The following is a 19,084-nucleotide window of genomic DNA, read 5'->3' on the forward strand; positions in this document are numbered from 1 at the left end:
GACCCCGTGATCTTGCACGCGGCACCCCGTTTGTAATCAGTCCCCGGAGCGTGTTCGCTCCAGTTCTGATTACCGACGACCACAGGGCCGGCGGCGTGTGACGTCACGCTCTGCCCCTCAATGCACGCCTATGGGAGGGTGTGTGATAGCTGTCACGCCCCCTCCCATATGCTTGCATTGAGGGGTGGAGCATGACGTCACACGCCGCCGGCCCGGTGGTCACCTGTAATCAGATCCGGAGCAAACACGCTCCGGGTACTGATTACAAATGGGGTGCCGCGTGCAAGATCACGGGGTCCCCAGCGGTGGGACTCCCGGTGTCAGGCATCTTATCCCCTATCCTTTGGATAGGGGATAAGATGTCTAAGCACCGGAGAACCCCTTTAAAGATTAATAAGGGGAGATCGGCGAGCCGGCTTCCCGCCTCCAAAATAATAAGCTGTCACAACTTTGCACACAAGCCACAAAAATGAGTGAATGACCCTTCATTTTACAGCTATTCACCGCACTATAACCCAGTTTATTTGGTTTAGTGTGGGTGAAAAAATAAAAGAAAGGTGCCATAAAATTTAACTTTTATTCTCGATAATTAAAACTACACCAAAAATATTTTTTTGTTTGGTGATAGTACCACTTTTTGACACGCTTAAGAAAAGGGGATATCCCTAAATGCAGCCCCCCCCCCCAGTCATTTACACTCAATGATCACTTCTTATTCTATACATCATATATGGGTATATTAACCCCTTGCTATTCAACCAACGTGTTTCTGTTCAATCAGAAATATACAATAGATTGAACGTCATCAGGGGTATTTTTTCAAAAAGCAAAGGATAAGGAAGTGTGTGGTATCTTCACAAAAGGGCAATAGAACATCGCATGATAAAAGTATTCATGGATATGCTTCTCCCCAGCAGGATTAATAGCCTGCTATAACGGACAATACCAAATACCAGGGGGAGTATTAATAAATTCTTCTCCTCCTATCTTACACACATTCTTTTAGGGCGGATGATATATATTTTTGGTGTAGTTTTAATTATCGAGAATAAAAGTAAAATTTTATGGCTCCTTTTATTTTTCCACTTGTTTTGGTCCGTAAGGTTTATCGGTTTACGTATAACCCCATCCTGTTATGTAATTATTGGTTTAGTGTGGGTGAATCGGTTGTCAGATTCTCTTGATGTGCTTACACTTTGGTACATATGTTAAAACATAACACCTTTTAAAGGGGTACTCCGCCCCTAGACCTCTTATCCTCTATCCAAGAGGATCTCTCCTGCAGCACCCCTGTCATCTGGTGCACGGAGTGAGCTTCGCACCGTGCCTGCTGACTGGCGATGCAGGGGCTGGATGATAGTGATGTCACTGCCACGCCCCCTTGTGATGTCACGCCCTGCACCCTTAATGCAAGTCTGGGAGGGGGTGTGGTGGCGGTCACGCCCCTCCCATAGACTTGCATTGAGGGGGCAGGGCATAACGTCACGATCCTCCGGCCCCTGCATTGACAGCTCGCTCCGTGCACCAGATGACGGGTGCTGCAGGAGAGATTGCGGGATCCCTGCGATCAGACATCTTATCCCCTATCCTTTGGATAGGATGTCTTGGGGGCGGAGTACCCTTTAACAAAGCTTCCAACTCTGGAGCTGTAATGTGTCTGTTGTACCTATTACACTGATATAGTGCTGCTGGGTCTTCTGCTTTTTTCTTTCCAGTTTCTCCTCTTGTATGAAATCTTTAGTTTCTTGGTAAATCAACATTTGGAGCCGCCGTTGTTTTAAAAAAAATAAATGCAGGCAGTGGGTGAAAAATTCACAAAGCAAACAAGTTCTATTCAAAGCTGCAAAGCTTTATTAAAATTGAGAAAAGCATCAAAATGTCAAATTGTTCCAAATTTAAGAATTGTTATTGTCTTCTACTTATGTGAGAGGAAAAAGGGAAACTGCAAACAAAGTTTGTGCTTCTAAAAAAATAAAAATGAAAACCGTAAACTGATGGCTCAATGTTGATATTTTGCCTTTTCTCCTGATAGGATTAGGATCGTTCCTGACAGGTGAAGGTAAGACAAACCCTGTAATACTGTAACTAACTCCTAACAACGTATGTAGCGGCTGTTCTGTCCTGGTTTTTTATTTTATCTTTGCATTCCTGAGATGCTGAGACCAGAAGTGCAAGGTTCTACATTTTAGCTTTTCCAGTAGTACGGCAGGAATGCTGAACAAGGATACAATGGATTGGCATTGAAGAAAAATGGCTGCATGTAAATTATGATCCCTCTAGTGTGTAGCTCCACCATTTATGAACACTGGTTATACAGTACACTGAAAACCATAAAGAGGCAGGTTTATACCTTTAGTCAGATTGTAGGGCTTAATCTTTAGTTTACTGATGACACTACTGCTCTGCTTAGATAGTCTGATAATAGGACCTCATGTTTGTTAATAGGCAGGACAATGGCTGTAGTAAAGGGAACCTGCCAAGCCTTCTTCCACGATATAAACATATTAGGGCGGGTTTACAATATAAACTTAGACTAGACAGTAATTATGTTACATATTTTTCACAGCGGCTCAGGTTGGTTGATAGATCTGTAGCATCTTTAGACTAAGGCAAACTATTTGTTGGCTTCTGTAAGCCAAAATTTTGATGCAATTTTGGCACATAATGTAGCATGAAAGCTGTGGTCTTTACAGTAAATTACACCTTTTGTCAAGTCTGATTCCTTAGGGGGGGCTGATCACATAAATCCCTCCCTTCCGCAGTTATGGGGTGTTATAGTTCATCTGACAAATTCCTGAATCCGTCATTATGCGCTTCCATCGCTTCTTTCTGTCGTCAGCAGGATGGGTCCCTGCCAGAGACAAATAGCGAGTTCTTGTTGACTACATCAGAAGCGCATAGACGTAACTTGTGTAGACGTTACTCGTCTGGGGTAAGAGGAAATATGTTAAGACAACACATAAATCAAGAACAACGTATTTCATATGCAAATATATTTATTAAAGTACAACATTAAATTCGTATAGCAACTGGTACGGGCCAGTAGTATTTACATATACATAGAAAGATAGTATAAATGGGATCATGGATGAACAGGGGAAGACTGGTATGTCTCTATCGAATGGCCCTGCCTAGCGATACTGCAGGTCCCCGTACCAGTTGCTATACGAATTTAATGTTGTACTTTAATAAATATATGTGCATATGAAATATGTTGTTCTTGATTTATGACTACATCAGAAGAAAGTAATGGGGACGAGTATCATACGAATGTAACTTATTCACATCAGTGGCCCAAAAAAGCCGCACAGCATAACTAGATGAAGGCCCATCAGATTCAGAGATGTCAGATGAACTAGAACACCCAAAAATATACATACTATTGATCAATAGTGAAACCTAAGTGTAACAAATAGCTGGCTTGTAAAGCTCTTGTGCAAAAAAAGAAAAAGTGCTCTAGACAATACACTAAGGATATATGATTCACCAATGGCAGCATATTGATGGTTTCCAGGTAATAATTAGATTACATATTTCCTGTGTTGTGATGAGTGACTTTTCTCAGGTAGTTCCATTTACCTGTGGTGCTCGGTGATAAAGGCTTCCTAAACTATTTATAAAGGTAATGGTGGGAATTTAATGCTGCAACCACCTGTTACATTAGGGGAGATTTATCAAAGTTGTCTATTTCCCGCATCAATATAGACCAACCTACAGAGGGTAAGGCGGGTCCATTGTGCACCTAATTTATCAAAATAAATAATTTCTGCGCACAGACTTTGGGATCTATGATTTAGACTGTATTTAAACCTGCTCCAGCATAGTCTGACATTTCAGCGTACTTTCAGCCAATGCAACTTTTCACCGCTATTGAGAAGTTCAGCACCAATGCATTTTTCCTAAAATAGCGCAGAATGCATCATGTTCTAAAAATCCTCTAAAGCAAAAGTCGCACAGACTGCGACTTTCTGTGCGACAAATTTAGACGGGAAAAACCAGTCTAAATCCTTTGATAAATTTCCCCCATTGTCTCTATGTAACTATTCACAAATGACTAATATAAATTCACAAAATCTGGCGCTGTGGAAGAAAAATAAGTAAAGAAATGCCCTAGTTCCAAGAGTTAATATGCTCTCGTAGTCATTCATGGGAAACTTTTTGCGGGCGATTTATCAATACCTGTGCAGAGGAAACGTTGCCCAGTTGCCTATAGCAACCAATCAGATTGATACTTTCATTTTGAAGAAGCCTTGTTAAAAACGAAAAAAGAAATGATTGGTTGCCATGGGCAACTAGGCAACTTTTCCTCTGCACAGGTTTTGAATGATCTCCCCCTTTCAGCTTCAGTCTCACAAATCACTTTAAGATGCAGGAGGAAATGTTGGGTGTATTATTGCCCTATATAGTTTTTGTTTATAGTTTTTCAGTATTTCTATGTAAAAAGCTGTTAAACTGCAAAGACTCCCAAAGGCAATGTGTGAATCCTCCTGACCCCACCTACACACAGTGATTGACAGCTCTGCCACATATCCGCTTATATGAGGACACCTTTTCTTTCACTCTTATGTGGTTGGATGACAGGGCTCGTAGGCTTTACACCCAAATACCCAGAGTGATTAGCGACCAAACAAGCTGGTATCGCCCTGTGTAATAGGCCTGTGGTCAGCTGATGAACAGACAATTGCATGTTTTATGCAGGTTTAGAAACTATTGATCATTATCTGCACTTCTTTTTGTCATAGAGGATGTACAGCCGAAAATGATGGAAGTGAAAAGCCTCATGAATAATCCAGCAATCTTTTGTATAATAATTAAGTCATGAGTCAAGCATCAAACGACTTGATCGGCAATAACATGAGACACCGGTCTACCTGTGTAATATCACCATTTCTCTGGGTCCCAGAAGAATTTAAACAGCTTTTTACATGAAAATACTGAATCATGGCACCCAGTGTCGTCTCCATCCTAGGCTACCCAAACTGCCCTGCTTGTGTTACACTTTTTGGGGGTTACTAGCAGTACATTTATTAGTGCCATTATTAGTCAATTTTAGATTTATATGCAAGTCATCTGTAAGAAAACATCAATGGTTAAACTAACCCAAATGAAATAGAATAGGGTTTGCCATTTCCAGGCTAAAAAGAGGCTCCTTATATTGCTATTTATTGATATCTTTTTTAGGGTGTGCTTACACTTTGTAGATATAACTACACCCAGATGCATGTATATTGGGCTAGAAAAATAACATTTTTGTAACTGAGTTTCATTAGCATTTTCAATCATTTGTCTAGTACAGCTTCTGTGTATCACTACACATAGGAAGCTGCCGAATTCGTGCGCAGTAAAATCCATCAGCAACCTTGTCTGACAGTTTGATCTCCAGCCACTGCTGTGCGCTTCCAAGTCCTATTGTGATTAAAGGGGTACTCTGCCCCTAGATATCTTATCCCCTATCCAAATGATAGGAGATAAGATGTCTGAACCCCCCGTGTTCTCTCCTGTAGCACCCCCTGTCATCTGGTGCATGGATCAAGCAAGTCTATGGAAGGGGGCATGACTGCTGCCATGCCCCTCCCAAAGACTTGCATTAAGGGGGTGGGGCGTGATGTCACTAGGCCCCCGGGGATAAGATGTCTATAAATGAGTTGACCAACTTTCATCATAATTAAGCTTAGGGAATCACTCAGGAAAAGGCAGCAGGAGATGAAGACCCAGACAAAGTCTCTGATGGATTTCACTGTGAAGTACATTGTGCAGCTTCCTATACAGTAATACATAGAAGCTATAGGAGCCCAAACTGTAGAAAACATGAACTAAAACCCAACTACAAGCATTATTTTTTAGTCTAAAATACATGCACTTAAATACAAAAACATTTTTAACTGACACTTGTCGGTAAGTATTCATTTTGCTCCGAGTTAACCAATAAAATAAGCATTAGGTTGGATTCACATAACATTTAGTCAGTATGTTGCTGGTATAGATATTTTTTCTTATAGATTTAACAGTGCAGTAGGCAATGCTATTTAGTCCTGCAAAAGCAAGTATACAGGGTGGGCCATTTATATGGATACACCTTAATAAAATGGGAATGGTTGGTGATATTAACTTCCTGTTTGTGGCACATTAGTATATGTGAGGGGGGAAACTTTTCAAGATGGGTGGTGACCACAGCGGCCATTTTGAAGTTGGCCATTTTGAATCCAACTTTTGTTTTTTCAATAGGAAGAGGGTCATGTGACACATCAAACTTATTGGGAATTTCACAAGAAAAACAATGATGTGCTTGGTTTTAACATAACTTTATTCTTTCATGAGTTATTTACAAGTTTTTGACCACTTATAAAACGTGTTCAATGTGCTGCCCATTGTGTTGGATTGTCAATGCAACCCTCTTCTCCCACTCTTCACACACTGATAGCAACACCGCAGGAGGAATGCTAGCACAGGCTTCCAGTATCCGTAGTTTCAGGTGCTGCACATCTCGTATCTTCACAGCATAGACAATTGCCTTCAGATGACCCCTAAGATAAAAGTCTAAGGGGGTCAGATCAGGAGACCTTGGAGGCCATTCAACTGGTCTACGACGACCAATCCACTTGATGTGTGTCCCTCATAATGCACTGAAGCTGGCACGTTCCCTGCAAGTTTTTCCAGCAAGATGGTGCACCACCACATTATGGGTGTCAGGTCCCAGAATTCTTAGATGAACAGTTTCCTGGAAAGTGGATTGGTCGTCGTGGGCCAGTTGAATGGCCCCCAAAGTCTCCCGATCTGACCCCCTTAGACTTTTCTCTTTGGGGTCATCTGAAGGCAATTGTCTATGCTGTGAAGATACGAGATGTGCAGCACCTGAAACTACGGATACTAGAAGCCTGTGCTAGCATTTCTCCTGCAGTGTATATAGTAGTACATAGCAGTGTATACGGATACTGGAAGCCTGTGCTAGCATTTCTCCTGCGGTGTTGCTATCAGTGTGTGAAGAGTGGGAGAAGAGGGTTGCATTGACAATCCAACACAATGGGCAGCACATTGAACACATTTTATAAGTGGTCAGAAACTTGTAAATAACTCATGAAAGAATAAAGTTACGTTAAAACCAAGCACATCATTGTTTTTCTTGTGAAATTCCCAATAAGTTTGATGTGTCACATGACCCTCTTCCTATTGAAAAAACTAAAGTTGGATTCAAAATGGCTGACTTCAAAATGGCTGCCATGGTCACCACCCATCTTGAAAAGTTTCCCCCCCCCCCTCACATATACTAATGTGTCACAAACAGGAAGTTAATATCACCAACCATTCCCATTTTATTAAGGTGTATCCATATAAATGGCCCACCCTATACAATCGGGAAATTAACCAAACATAGTGGCTATCTTCTAAAGTGAATGGGCCCACTGCAATATATCATCATCATTTTTTTTCCTGGAATACTCTTAAGTTCACCCCAAAGTCTTAAAAAAGACAGTTTAAGGCCGCATGTACAGTAGAAAATAAATGACTGCAGAGAAGCTGTACTTGAATGTGTGGCAGAATGTTGGCACAAGCGGCTGGTTCTCATATCACTTTCTTCATTGGTGATTAATCGAATGTCTAAAGGACTATTACCGCTATAAAACACACATTCTCCAAGCTCTGATACCAGCACAGATGTGGCTAAAATGGGGGGGAGGGAGTGAGACAGCTGCATCTAGAACAATATTCGGAAAGTGCCTGAACTATGTATAAAATGTACAATGTATTCTGGTTAGTAGTACTTTGGCCAGATATTGTAGGGAGGTAACACGGGGCACTGAGTTGTAGCCCCATGACAAATGTCCTTAAATGTGCATGACATGAATATTTTACAGAGTGGCCAGAAAAGAGACATCAGTTTACCTGTATTTTCCACACCTCACTATAAAATGCTTGCCTATTTGAAGATAAGTGTTCTGCATTGCTATCGTTACAACACATAACCAGATATGCTGATATTCTGTACATGTAACACTGACTGTACATCTTGTATGACCCCACTGCTGATGACAATATGGATTTCTATTCTTATATGCTAATTTGCAGAGGTATCTGAAACCACCACCCTGTGGGTAGTAATTTCTGTGAGCAGAAGTGATGGCATGTGCTAGGCTAGTATCCCGAAACCATAATGTTAGTATGGCCATTTTTAATTCTCTTAAATTCATTTCATATTATAGCTATACCTAAGAAGGATTATCCCTGAAAGCCAAAGCCATTGAGATGTGTGTCCAAGTCTGATTACAATGCAGTTAATATTATTATCCTCTACCCTTTTGATAAGTACCTTTAATGAAACTGTCTAGGATACAATACCAGTGTCTATGCATGTTCAGTTGTCAGGGAAAGATAACAGTCCAGTTATATATTTTTTAAGGCATTGACATAGCTGGTCCCAGATTTTTGTGGGATTTTATGTAGTTTTTTTGCCCTGATAAAGCTGGTCTATAACATGGAAATGCACAGTGAATGTATTCTGTCAATGTCTCTCACCATAGGGAATAGTTATTTTATTACATAGACCTCCATCTTATCTGGTGCACAGTCCACATGTTACTTTTGGTTTTGTTTCATGGCTTTTGTTCCTAGTTAGAAAGTGGTACAAACTGCAGAGAAAAGGAAAAATTCTATATTCATTTAGATTTGCAGCGGAAGTATAGGTAATGGCTAGAAAGTATGCTGGACTTGGACCTGGTTTTTATACCTCCACAGCTGCCTGAACTAGACAACTAACAGTATTTACAGACATAAAGCCAGTAAATAGAATGACAAGTGGAGACTGGTATACGCCAGGCTCATCTGTCTCTCACTAGGTATAAGGTATGGTCCAGCTGCCACCCCCAATCCCAGTCGTAATACAATCATAATCAATAGTTTAGTCAGAGGCCAACCATCCATCCTTCAGTTTCCTTCTAGAAGTTGGGAGAGCCCCAAGCGCAATTCATTGAGCTGACAGATTTTTATATCCAGCTCATCCCCGGCTCTGCTGATTTCTTCCCGTACCCTGTCTCTTTCCAAGTGTGTATCTTTCAAACTCTGCTCCGCCTTCTGCAGCTCTTTCTCCAGTTCTTGGTTTCGATCCTCCAGTTCCTGCCAAATCACACAGTAAAATGAGGATTCAGTGATATTGTGTGAAGGTTGAAGAAGAGAAACAAGCCTAGTTCTACCTGCTAAAAATGTTCACAGCTCAATATCTAAACTAGACAGGATAACATCAAATCCTAAGATATTTCAACCCTGGTTTTTAACATTCATGTATATTGAAGGCAACTTAACTTAAAGTACATTATTCACGGTAATGCTATGATGTCAGGAAGTGTATTCAGGCTGTATTCTTATAGTAGAGTAAAATCACTGGTATCAGGGATAGATGGAAGATTTCATGATAAAGGTCTCTGTACAGTAATGCAGAATATGCTGGTGCTATGTAAATGAATAAAATAAAGATGGTGGTACACGTAATGTAGTTGTGTGTAATATGGAGTGGTGTGCTCTATACAGGCTCGGGTTAAAGTGGACACGGGGTTCCTCCTGACCTGCCTATTTTTTAAGTACTTGTTTCTCCATGAAATAACCCTTCTGGATCATCCATTCTTGAATGTTGTGTTGTTCCTCTGTTATTCTAACTAGAAATATAAGTCTAAGTAGCCAACTGGGTGTTACAGGTTGGGGGGCGTAGGCATACCGTGGTACTGTCAGCACTGGTTCCATAGTATTAGATTGTGTAAGTATCACCGCACCAGGACGTACATTTACACCCTGCGTCTTTAAAGGGGTACTCCAGCCCTTAGACATCTTATTCTCTATTCTTTGGATAGAGGATAAGATGTCTGATCTTGGGGGTTCTGCCATTGGGGACCCCCGCAATCTGTCATTGCGCACCCACCTTTGTTAGCTCTCCGCTTTGCTGGAGGGTCCGAGTGTGAAGCATTATGACCAGGGGGTCGGAGTATCGTGACGTCACAACTCCATCCCCGTGTGACATCAGGCAATGCAAAGGTGGATGCGGAATGACAGATTGTGGGGGTCCCAAGCGATCAGACATCTTATTCCCTATCCTTAGGATAGGGGATAAGATGTCTTAGAGCCAGAGTATCCCTTTAAGGGGTTAAGGCTTGTCATCATAGGTAGATATTTACAGCCAGGCACACCGGGTAACACTGGCATTGTGAGGTCCATGCTATTGTTAAACAAAATAGGAATAAATAGTATGCCAGCAGAAAAAGCTAAGCTCCAGATAAATACTGCTTAGTGTATTGTTTATAAAACAGAGTATGCATTAAACCACTGTACTTAATACATATGTTATAGAGCTGTCACCTCCATCTGAAGGTTATTCACCTAAAAACCAAGTGTCTTACTCCAAATGTATACAATGGCAGTGGAATGTTGCATATGTTGCAGTGCTGTAACAGTCTGATATTTATTGAGTAACCCAAAAACCTAATGGTTAGGCTACAGTCACTATAAGATGGCAGCTTCATAGAGACAATATCTCTGTCGCAGTTGTGTAAGCTGCACACACTGCTCGACATGCCTGCACAGAAGTAGCTGGCGCAGAATTGCTCTTCATGCCAATGCTGTGCTTATTAACCATGTGAACTGGGACGAATCACATTTTCTGTGTCTGTTCATTAGCATCAGCTCAAGGTCAGCAGCAAAATGACAGCTTCCAAATATATATAGGTCCTCAAGGACAGCAATATTTAGAGAAGATCAAAATTTCTAGATCATCTAAAGTGTACAGATACTATAGATGTTGCCCAGTACCATTCATTCATTTCTTAGGGGGTTTGATACACTGCTCAAAAAAATATAGGGAACACTTAAAGGGGTACCCCGTCCCTAGACATCTTATCCCCTATCCAAAGGATAGGGGATAAGATGTCAGATCACCGCTGTCCCGCTGCTGGGGCAGTATCGCCGCTGCGGCACCCCGCTATCATTACAGCACAGAGCGAGTTCGCTCTGTGCGTAATGACGGGCGACACAGGGGACGGAGGAGCGTGATGTCATGGCTCCGCCCCTTGTGACATCACGGCCCGCCCCCTTAATGCAAGTCTATGGCAAGGGCGTGATGACCGCCATGCCCCCTCCCATAGACTCGTATTGAGGGGGCGGACCATGACATCACGAGGGGAGGAGCCTTGACGTAACGATGCTCTGGCCCCTGTATTGCCTGTCATTACGTGCAGAGCGAACTCGCTCCGTGAAGTAATGACAGCGGGGTGCCACAGCAGCGATCCTGGGGGTCCCCAGCAGCGGGACCGCGGCGATCTGACATCTTATCCCCTATCCTTTGGATAGGGGATAAGATGTCTAGGGGCGGAGTACCCCTTTAAACATGACAATGTAACTCCAAGTCAATCACACTTCTGTGAAATCACACTGTCTACTCAGGAAGTAACACTGATTGACAATCAATTTCACATGCTGTTATGCAAATGGAACAGACAACAGGTGGAAATTATAGGCAATTAGCAAGACACCCCCAATAAAGGAGTGGTTCTGCAGGTGGTGACCACAGACCACTTCTCAGTTCCTATGCTTCCTGGCTGATGTTTTGGTCACTTTTGAATGCTAGCGGTGCTTTCACTCTAGTGGTAGCATGAGACGGAGTCTAAAACCCACACAAGTGGCTCAAGTAGTGCAGCTCATCCAGGATGGCAAATCAATGCGAGCTGTGGCAAGGTTTGCTGTGTCTGTCAACGTAGTATCCAGAGCATGGAGGCGCTACCAGGAGACATGGAGGAGGCCATATGAGGGCAACAACCCAACAGCAGGATCGTTACCTCCGTGCATGGAGGAGCACTGCCAGAGCCCTGCAAAATGACCTCCAGCAGGCCAAAAATGTGCATGTGTCCACTCAAACAGTCAGAGACAGACGCCATGAGGGTGATATGAGGGCCGACGTCCACTGGTGGGGGTTGTGCTTACAGCCCAACACCGTGCAGGAAGTTTGGCATTTGCCAAAGAACACCAAGATTTGCAAATTCGTCACTGGCACCCTGTGCTCTTCACAGATGAAAGCAGGTTCACACTGAGCACAAGTGACAGAGTCTGGAGACGCTGTGGAGAACGTTCTGCTGCCTGCAACATCCTCCAGCACGACCAGTTTGGCAGTGGGTCAGTAATGGTGTGGGGTGGCATCTCTTTGGGGGGGCCGCATAGCCCTCCATGTGCTTGCCAGAGGTAGCCTGACTGCCATTACGTACCGAGATGAGATCCTCAGACCCCTTGTGAGAACATATGCTGGTGCGATTGGCCCTGGGTTCCTCCTAATGCAAGACAATGCTAGACCTCAAGTGGCTGGAGTGTGTCAGCAGTTCCTGCAAGAGGAAGGCATTGATGCTTTGGACTGGCCCGACTGTTCCCCAGACCTGAATCTGATTGAGCACATCTGGGACACCATGTCTCGCTCCATCCACCAACGCCATGTTGCACCACAAACTGTCCAGGAGTTGGTGGATGCTTTAGTCCAGGTCTGGAAGGACATCCCTCAGGAGACCATCCGCCACCTCATCAGGAGAATGCCCAGGCATTGTAGGGAAGTCACACGGGCACGTGGAGGCCACACACATTACTGAGCCTCATTTTGACTTGTTTTAAGGACATTACATCAAAGTTGGATCAGCCTGTAGTGTGATTTTCCACTTTGATTTTGAACATGACTCCATATCCAGACCTACATTGGTTAATACATTTGATTTCCATTGATAATTTTTGTGTGATTTTGTTGTCAGCACATTCATCTATGTAAAGACGAAAGTATTTCATACGATTACAGGGATGTGGAAATCCTATCGCCCGACGCCTGGGACAAGTAGTTTTGGGCGCCGGGCAGGTAAATTTTTAAATAGATTTAGCCCTGTATCGGGCAACCAGGGACAGACAGACTTCCCCCTTATTTTTCTTTAATGCCGGTGTGAGGTGCAGGAGCCGATGCAAGTCTGCACCTCACACCGCCACTCAGAGTGTATTGAGGGGGCAGCTGCTCAGAGCCCCCCCAGCCGGTGTGAGGGGATCTCAGGAGCGAGGGCAGAGCCCGAGGTTGCCGTCTGCAGGAGATGATTAAGCCACGCCCCCTCATCCCCCCTCCCGGAGGATGGGGAGCACAGCTCTGCATAATACAAGACGACAGGGGGAGGATGAGGACGGACACAGCTCCTCCCTGCCCCACACACAGCCTCTCCCTTCCCCTTGCTCTGTCTACACAGGACCTCATTTATCACGGGAAGGTTTCAAGTATTCACGGGGGAAAATACAGAGCGGGGAGAGGACGTGTGTGAGGAGACTGCACTGCACGGGCTGGGGATTTCACCTCACACTGGCTCAGATGAGGAGGCCGAGCCTGCAGGCGGCGGGAAGGGTGGTTGTATATGTATGTAATGTAATGTATGATTGGGGGGATCAGTGGCGGGTGTATGTATAATGTGTGCATATGTATGGTGTATATTTATGGTGTGAGTGTATGTGTGTATATATGATGTGTGTATGGTATATGTGTGATGTGTTTATGTAATGTATGATGTGGGGGGCAGGTGTATGTATGATGTGTCTATGTATGATGTATGTATATAATGTATGATATAGGGGGCAGTGGCCGGTGTATGTGTATGATGTGTGTGTGTGTGTGTGTGTATGTAATGTATGATGGGGGGGCAGCAGCGGGTGTATGTATGTGTTATGTGTGTATGATGTCTGTCTGTGTGTGATGAGTGTATGTGTATGATGTGTGTGTGTGTATGTAATGTATGATGGGGGGCAGCGGCGGATGTATGTATGATGTGTCTGTGTATGATGTATGTATGTAATGTATGATATAGGGGGCAGTGGCCGGTATATGTGTATGCATGTATGTTTTGTTCAGGGGCGGACTGACAAGTGCTGCCGCCAGTTGTGCTATCTAATTTTATTTATTTTTAGTGGCTTCTGGCCACCCGCACTAAATTGCACCCTCAGAATCCCGCCCCCTTCACGGAGCCCCACGGATGCACGCAAACACGCCCGAACCAAAACTACAACTCCCAGCATGTTGCACCGTAACCTAAACTGTAGAACTATAAAGTGCAACATGCTGGGAGTTGTAGTTTTGGTTCGGGTCAGCTGCAGAGCCATAGGCTGCATCAGGGCATGCTGGGAGTTGTAGTTACTAACTGTAATTCCCAGTATTCCTTGACACAGCCTATGGATCTGCAGCCAACACGAACCAAAACTACAACTCCCAGCATGTTACACAATAACCTTAACTGTACTACTATACAGTGCAACATGCTGCAGCACCAACAGAACCATAGGCTGCATCAGGGCATGCTGGGAGTTGTAGTTACTAACTGTAATTCCCAGTATTCCTTGACACAGCCTATGGATCTGCAGCCGACACAAACCAAAACTACAACTTCCAGCATGTTACACAATAACCTTAACTATACTACTATACAGTGCAACATGCTGCATCACCAACAGAACCATAGGCTGCATCAGGACATGCTGGGAGCTGTAGTCATCTAGTAACTAAATGCAACTTCCATCATTTTCTGACATAATTAGAGTAAATAAAATGCACCACATAAACTGGAGAAGCAGAACGCCCCCCCCCCCCAGTAACACAGCACTGTTCACTGTTATCCAATCAAAAGACTCCATATATAAGTCCCTAAGAAGACTGAAAAATTGTGATTAAAATATTTTAAGAAGTGCGTATATATGTGAATAAGCACCTTTCCTAATAAAAGTTCCAATGAAAACTACAGATCACGGCACATAAGATTACCCTCATCCCTGTATATGGAAAAATTGGAGTTATAGGGGTCAGATGGGGGGGGGGGCTTGCCTCGGGTGTAAAAGGAGCTACAGCTCTCCTGCCGCTAATAGCCTGGCATGCTGCGATCCCTGTGGCCGCTATTAAACCATTAGATCACCGCTGTCTAAGTTTACAGCAGTGTCTAAAGGATCTTATATCCATCCCTGGTGGTCTAGTGGGGGGGATCGTACTATTTTGGTTGAAATTATTTCATCTACCAGGACAAGTGGATATTCTTGAGGGACAAGTAGATTGTGTTCCACTTTAGTCCCTTGGACAAGTAGTTTTTTTTACATTTCCACACCCCTGCGATTAGTTCATTCATTCAGATCTAGGATGTGCTATGTTAATGTTCCCTTTATTTTTTTGAGCAGTGTATATTTGTCAGGCCTGATTAAGCCACAATGATATGCAATGATTTAATAAATGCTTAAAGTTCACCAACATTTCTGGTTTGCTGGTATCTTTAATTAACAACAATTCTTCTATTAAATCTTGTTTATATGCGTGTATTGTTTAGGCAGTATTAGTCACAAATTTGAAAGATCCTGAATACGGTGCTACTATTAGTCTTTGCTGCTTTTTGCGCAACCATGTATGTCTGTAGTTAAAGATATGCAGGACATCACATAATTGGCCATATTAGGTCCATAAATGTCAGAGCAGCCAGACAATTTTATTTTTACGTTTTCATTTTTTCCTCCTCGCCTTCTAAAAATTATAACTCTTTCATATATTCATCCACAGACTAGTATGAGCGCTTGTTTTTTGCACAACCAGTTGCCCCTTGTAATGACATCACTCATTATATCATAAAATGTATGGCGCAACCTAAAAAATACTATTTGTGTGGGGAAATTGATAAGAAAACCGCAATTTAGCAAATTTTGGAAGGTTTTGTTTTCATGCTGTACACTTTACGGTAAAATAGACATGTTTTCTTTATTCTGTGGGTATATTAAAATGATACCCATGATTACAGACTTTTCTATTATTGTATTGCTTAAAAAAATCCCAAACTTTTTAACCAAATTAGTGCATTTAAAATTCCTCTATTTTGCTGGTCTATAACTTTTTTATTTTTCCGTATAAGCGGTGGTATGAGGGCTATTTTTTTCCGCCATGATCTGTACTTTTGTGGATATATAAAACTTTAAATACATTTTTTTATCATTTTAAAAGTAAAATTTTTTTACTTTGAATTTTTACTTTTTTTTACTTTTATTTTTACACTTAAATAGGGGACTATTTATGGCAATCACTTGATTGATAATACTGTTCAATGTTATGCATAGGGCATAGCACTGATCAGTATTATCAGCGATCTGACCAGAGCAGAAAACGCCGGGAGACGGACGGAGGCAGCTGAGGGGACCTCAGTCCGCCATTACAGATGATCGGATCACTGCGGGCAATCCGATCATGCATTTTTCTGACCGCACTCTTGCAGATGCCGTGATCTGTATTAATCACGGCATCTGAGGGGTTAATGGCAGACATCTGCGCGATCGCGGATGTCTCCATTACCGGAGGGTCCCTGGCTGCTATCAGCAGCTGGGAACTGCTGCGCATGACACGAGCATCGCTCTTATGCTCGCGGTCATGTACAGGACATAAATGTACGTACTGGTGCGTTAAGTGCCACCGCATCTGGACGTACATTTACGTCCTGCGTCGTTAAGGAGTTAAAACATGATAAGTCTACTTAGCAGCAAAATTTGTAGTAGACAGATCACCATAACAATACCAAATCTATATGTCTAATTAAAGATATACATTGAGATTAAATATGCATTTAAATCTAAAAATGTAAAAACTAAAAGAGAGGACAGCCCTTAAAACAACAAAACAACAAGCCCCCTACTTGGTAAAATGTTAGCAACACACATCTATAATATATATATATATATATATATATATACAGGTTGGAGAGCAGCACTCCCAAGCCAACTGTGCGTGGGTGCAGTCAGTCTCTGGGACCCTGGTCCTGGGTCCAAAAGGTAATATAAGCAAAGATGGCGACCGCAGCACTCCAAGTAAATGTGCAAAAGAATTTATTCCAAGATAAATACAGGCAACGTTTCTGTGGCCTCACACCACCATTGGTGGAAAATGGTGGTGTGAGGCCACAGAAACGTTGCCTGTATTTATCTTGGAATAAATTCTTTTGCACATTTACTTGGAGTGCTGCGGTCGCCATCTTTGCTTATATATTATATATATATATATATATATATATATATATATATAATGTGTGTGTGTATGTGCTGTTATCCTTGTTTTTGTTGTATTGTACTTCAATCAATTTAAACAAAAGACTAATGTGTATGTCTTCAGTTATATATCATATATATGTTAAAACTACTTGAAATTACAATGGTGAATTAAGTCAGGCTAGCATTGCTTGCAAATAATCTAGCAGTATTGCTCCAATCAACAGAGCTGTAAGACAGTGGTTCTCAACCTTTTTCGCAACTGTACCCCCAAAGGGTAAAAGTATGTCCGCGGGTACCTCTCGCACAAGTTTGTGTGGAACTTACGTGCCAGGGGTACCTGCTGACAAAATAAGTCATAAAATGACTTATTTTCATAATGACACAGAGGGATCAGAGGGAGGGGGGGAATAATAGCACAAGGGGATTAAGATGGGGGGATAATCATCACCCCCCCCCTTCATATTAATCCACTTGAGCCATTATTCCCCCCTCCCTCTCATCCCCTTTTGCCATTATCCCACCCCCTCCATCTTCCCTCTGATCCCCTTTTGCCATTGTACCCCCCCCTTACATCTTGATCCCCTTTTGCCCTTATCCCTCCCCCCCGCTCCATCTTAATGCCCATATGCCATTATTTCTTGCCCGTCCCTCCCTTCCCCCTCATCCCACCCCTCCCTCCCATACACTTAGTTTTTACACTTTATTTTTAACATTACCTGGCCTATATATCTCTGTATATCCCGTTCGGCGGGGCGGCACTGACGAGTGACGTCCTCCTGTGCTGTGCGGCATCTCCGCTCAACGTCAGGCCCGGCAACCACGCAGCTCATGTACAGTGAACGGCCGCAGCCATTCCCCGCTCTGCGCTGACAATGCATGGCCAGTATTTGTCAGCGCATTGCCGTACCGTACCCCCGCACAACCCGTGGCATACCCCTAGGGGTACTTGTACCACGGGTTGAGAACCCCTGCTGTAAGAGGCTGGATGTGCCTGGTTATTTGGGGTTTTACAAAATTTTACTTAGGTTCTGCCATACTGCATCAGGCTAGGTTTACATCTGTGTCAGAGGCTCTGCTCGGGGAACATAGCATGCAGTATTTTTTGGTTTGGTCAAAATCCCCCATTAAAGTTCATGTACTCTGTTGGACCCTGTAGGCGTCCGTTATGCAGCGACCTGGCCTGCTTTATTTGCTGGTGCTGAAAGGAGCCTCCGACGAAGATGTAAACCTAACCTTAGAGGGGTATTCTGATTGTTTTATGCCTATGGAGGACCTAAGAAGGCCGTATATGAATTCCTTTGTTTGCACTAAGCATAACACAGAACTGAGGTTTTGTCTGGAGTGTTCTATAAATAAGAAATAAAGAAATGCTGAGAGCTGTGATTGGCTGCAACCATCCGGCCAATCCCCACTCTGGGCGGAAAGAGTTGAGTGTAATGTCACGGGCATCACAAGCTGTGGCAGGAGGCAAAATATGTATAGCTAAATAAGGAAAACGTTAGAGCTTAGGCTACGTGAAGTGAGCAAACAGGACTTCTTTCTACTGCAGGTTACTCAATCTGATCAGTCTAATCTCATGTATCTGAGCACTGACCCAGAACAAAGGATTTAAGATCTTGCTCCAGTGCACTTTCACTTTAGACCGGTGTAACAAATACCAGTGAGGATAAAGAGTTTGGTTTTTCCATATTCCTGCTTCCATCTAATACACAGACATATTTCAATGTCTTAGAGAGACCATGGTACAGAGAGAAAACAGTAAGCTGCTTCCCATCACCCAATGACTTTTGCTTCCAATAAGCTAGAATAACACGGAACCAGCGAGGTATCCTTGAACAAAGCAACAGGGCGAAGCATTTCCATGGCAACCTGCAGCACGCTAACAAAGAGAATCCACATTAGAAAATACCCACATGTATGAAATGCTTACTACATAAAGTAGATATAATGCACATGAATGCAGTACTAGACACGTGTACTGACTTTTTTCGGGGAGATTCATAAAAGATATATACAGTATATAATGGGTGATATGTTTGTGTATATG

The 19,084-nt window shown here is 42.9% G+C and overlaps 1 protein-coding gene across 4 annotated transcripts in view; it reads right to left on the reverse strand.

The window, feature by feature from the left end:
* Positions 1–7,281: 7,281 nt before the first annotated feature.
* HOMER3 (homer scaffold protein 3) overlaps positions 7,282–19,084 on the reverse strand; it is a 143,290-nt gene continuing 131,487 nt past the window's right edge. For all 4 annotated transcript variants that reach the window (XM_056518177.1, XM_056518178.1, XM_056518180.1 and 1 more), the window contains one exon: positions 7,282–9,108. In XM_056518177.1, the coding sequence (XP_056374152.1) occupies positions 8,920–9,108 (189 nt within the window). In that variant the 3' untranslated portion in view covers positions 7,282–8,919. The remainder of the gene's footprint in view (positions 9,109–19,084) is intronic.

The sequence above is a fragment of the Hyla sarda genome, chromosome 1 (genome assembly GCF_029499605.1).
Source record: "Hyla sarda isolate aHylSar1 chromosome 1, aHylSar1.hap1, whole genome shotgun sequence".
Lineage (NCBI taxonomy): Eukaryota > Metazoa > Chordata > Amphibia > Anura > Hylidae > Hyla > Hyla sarda.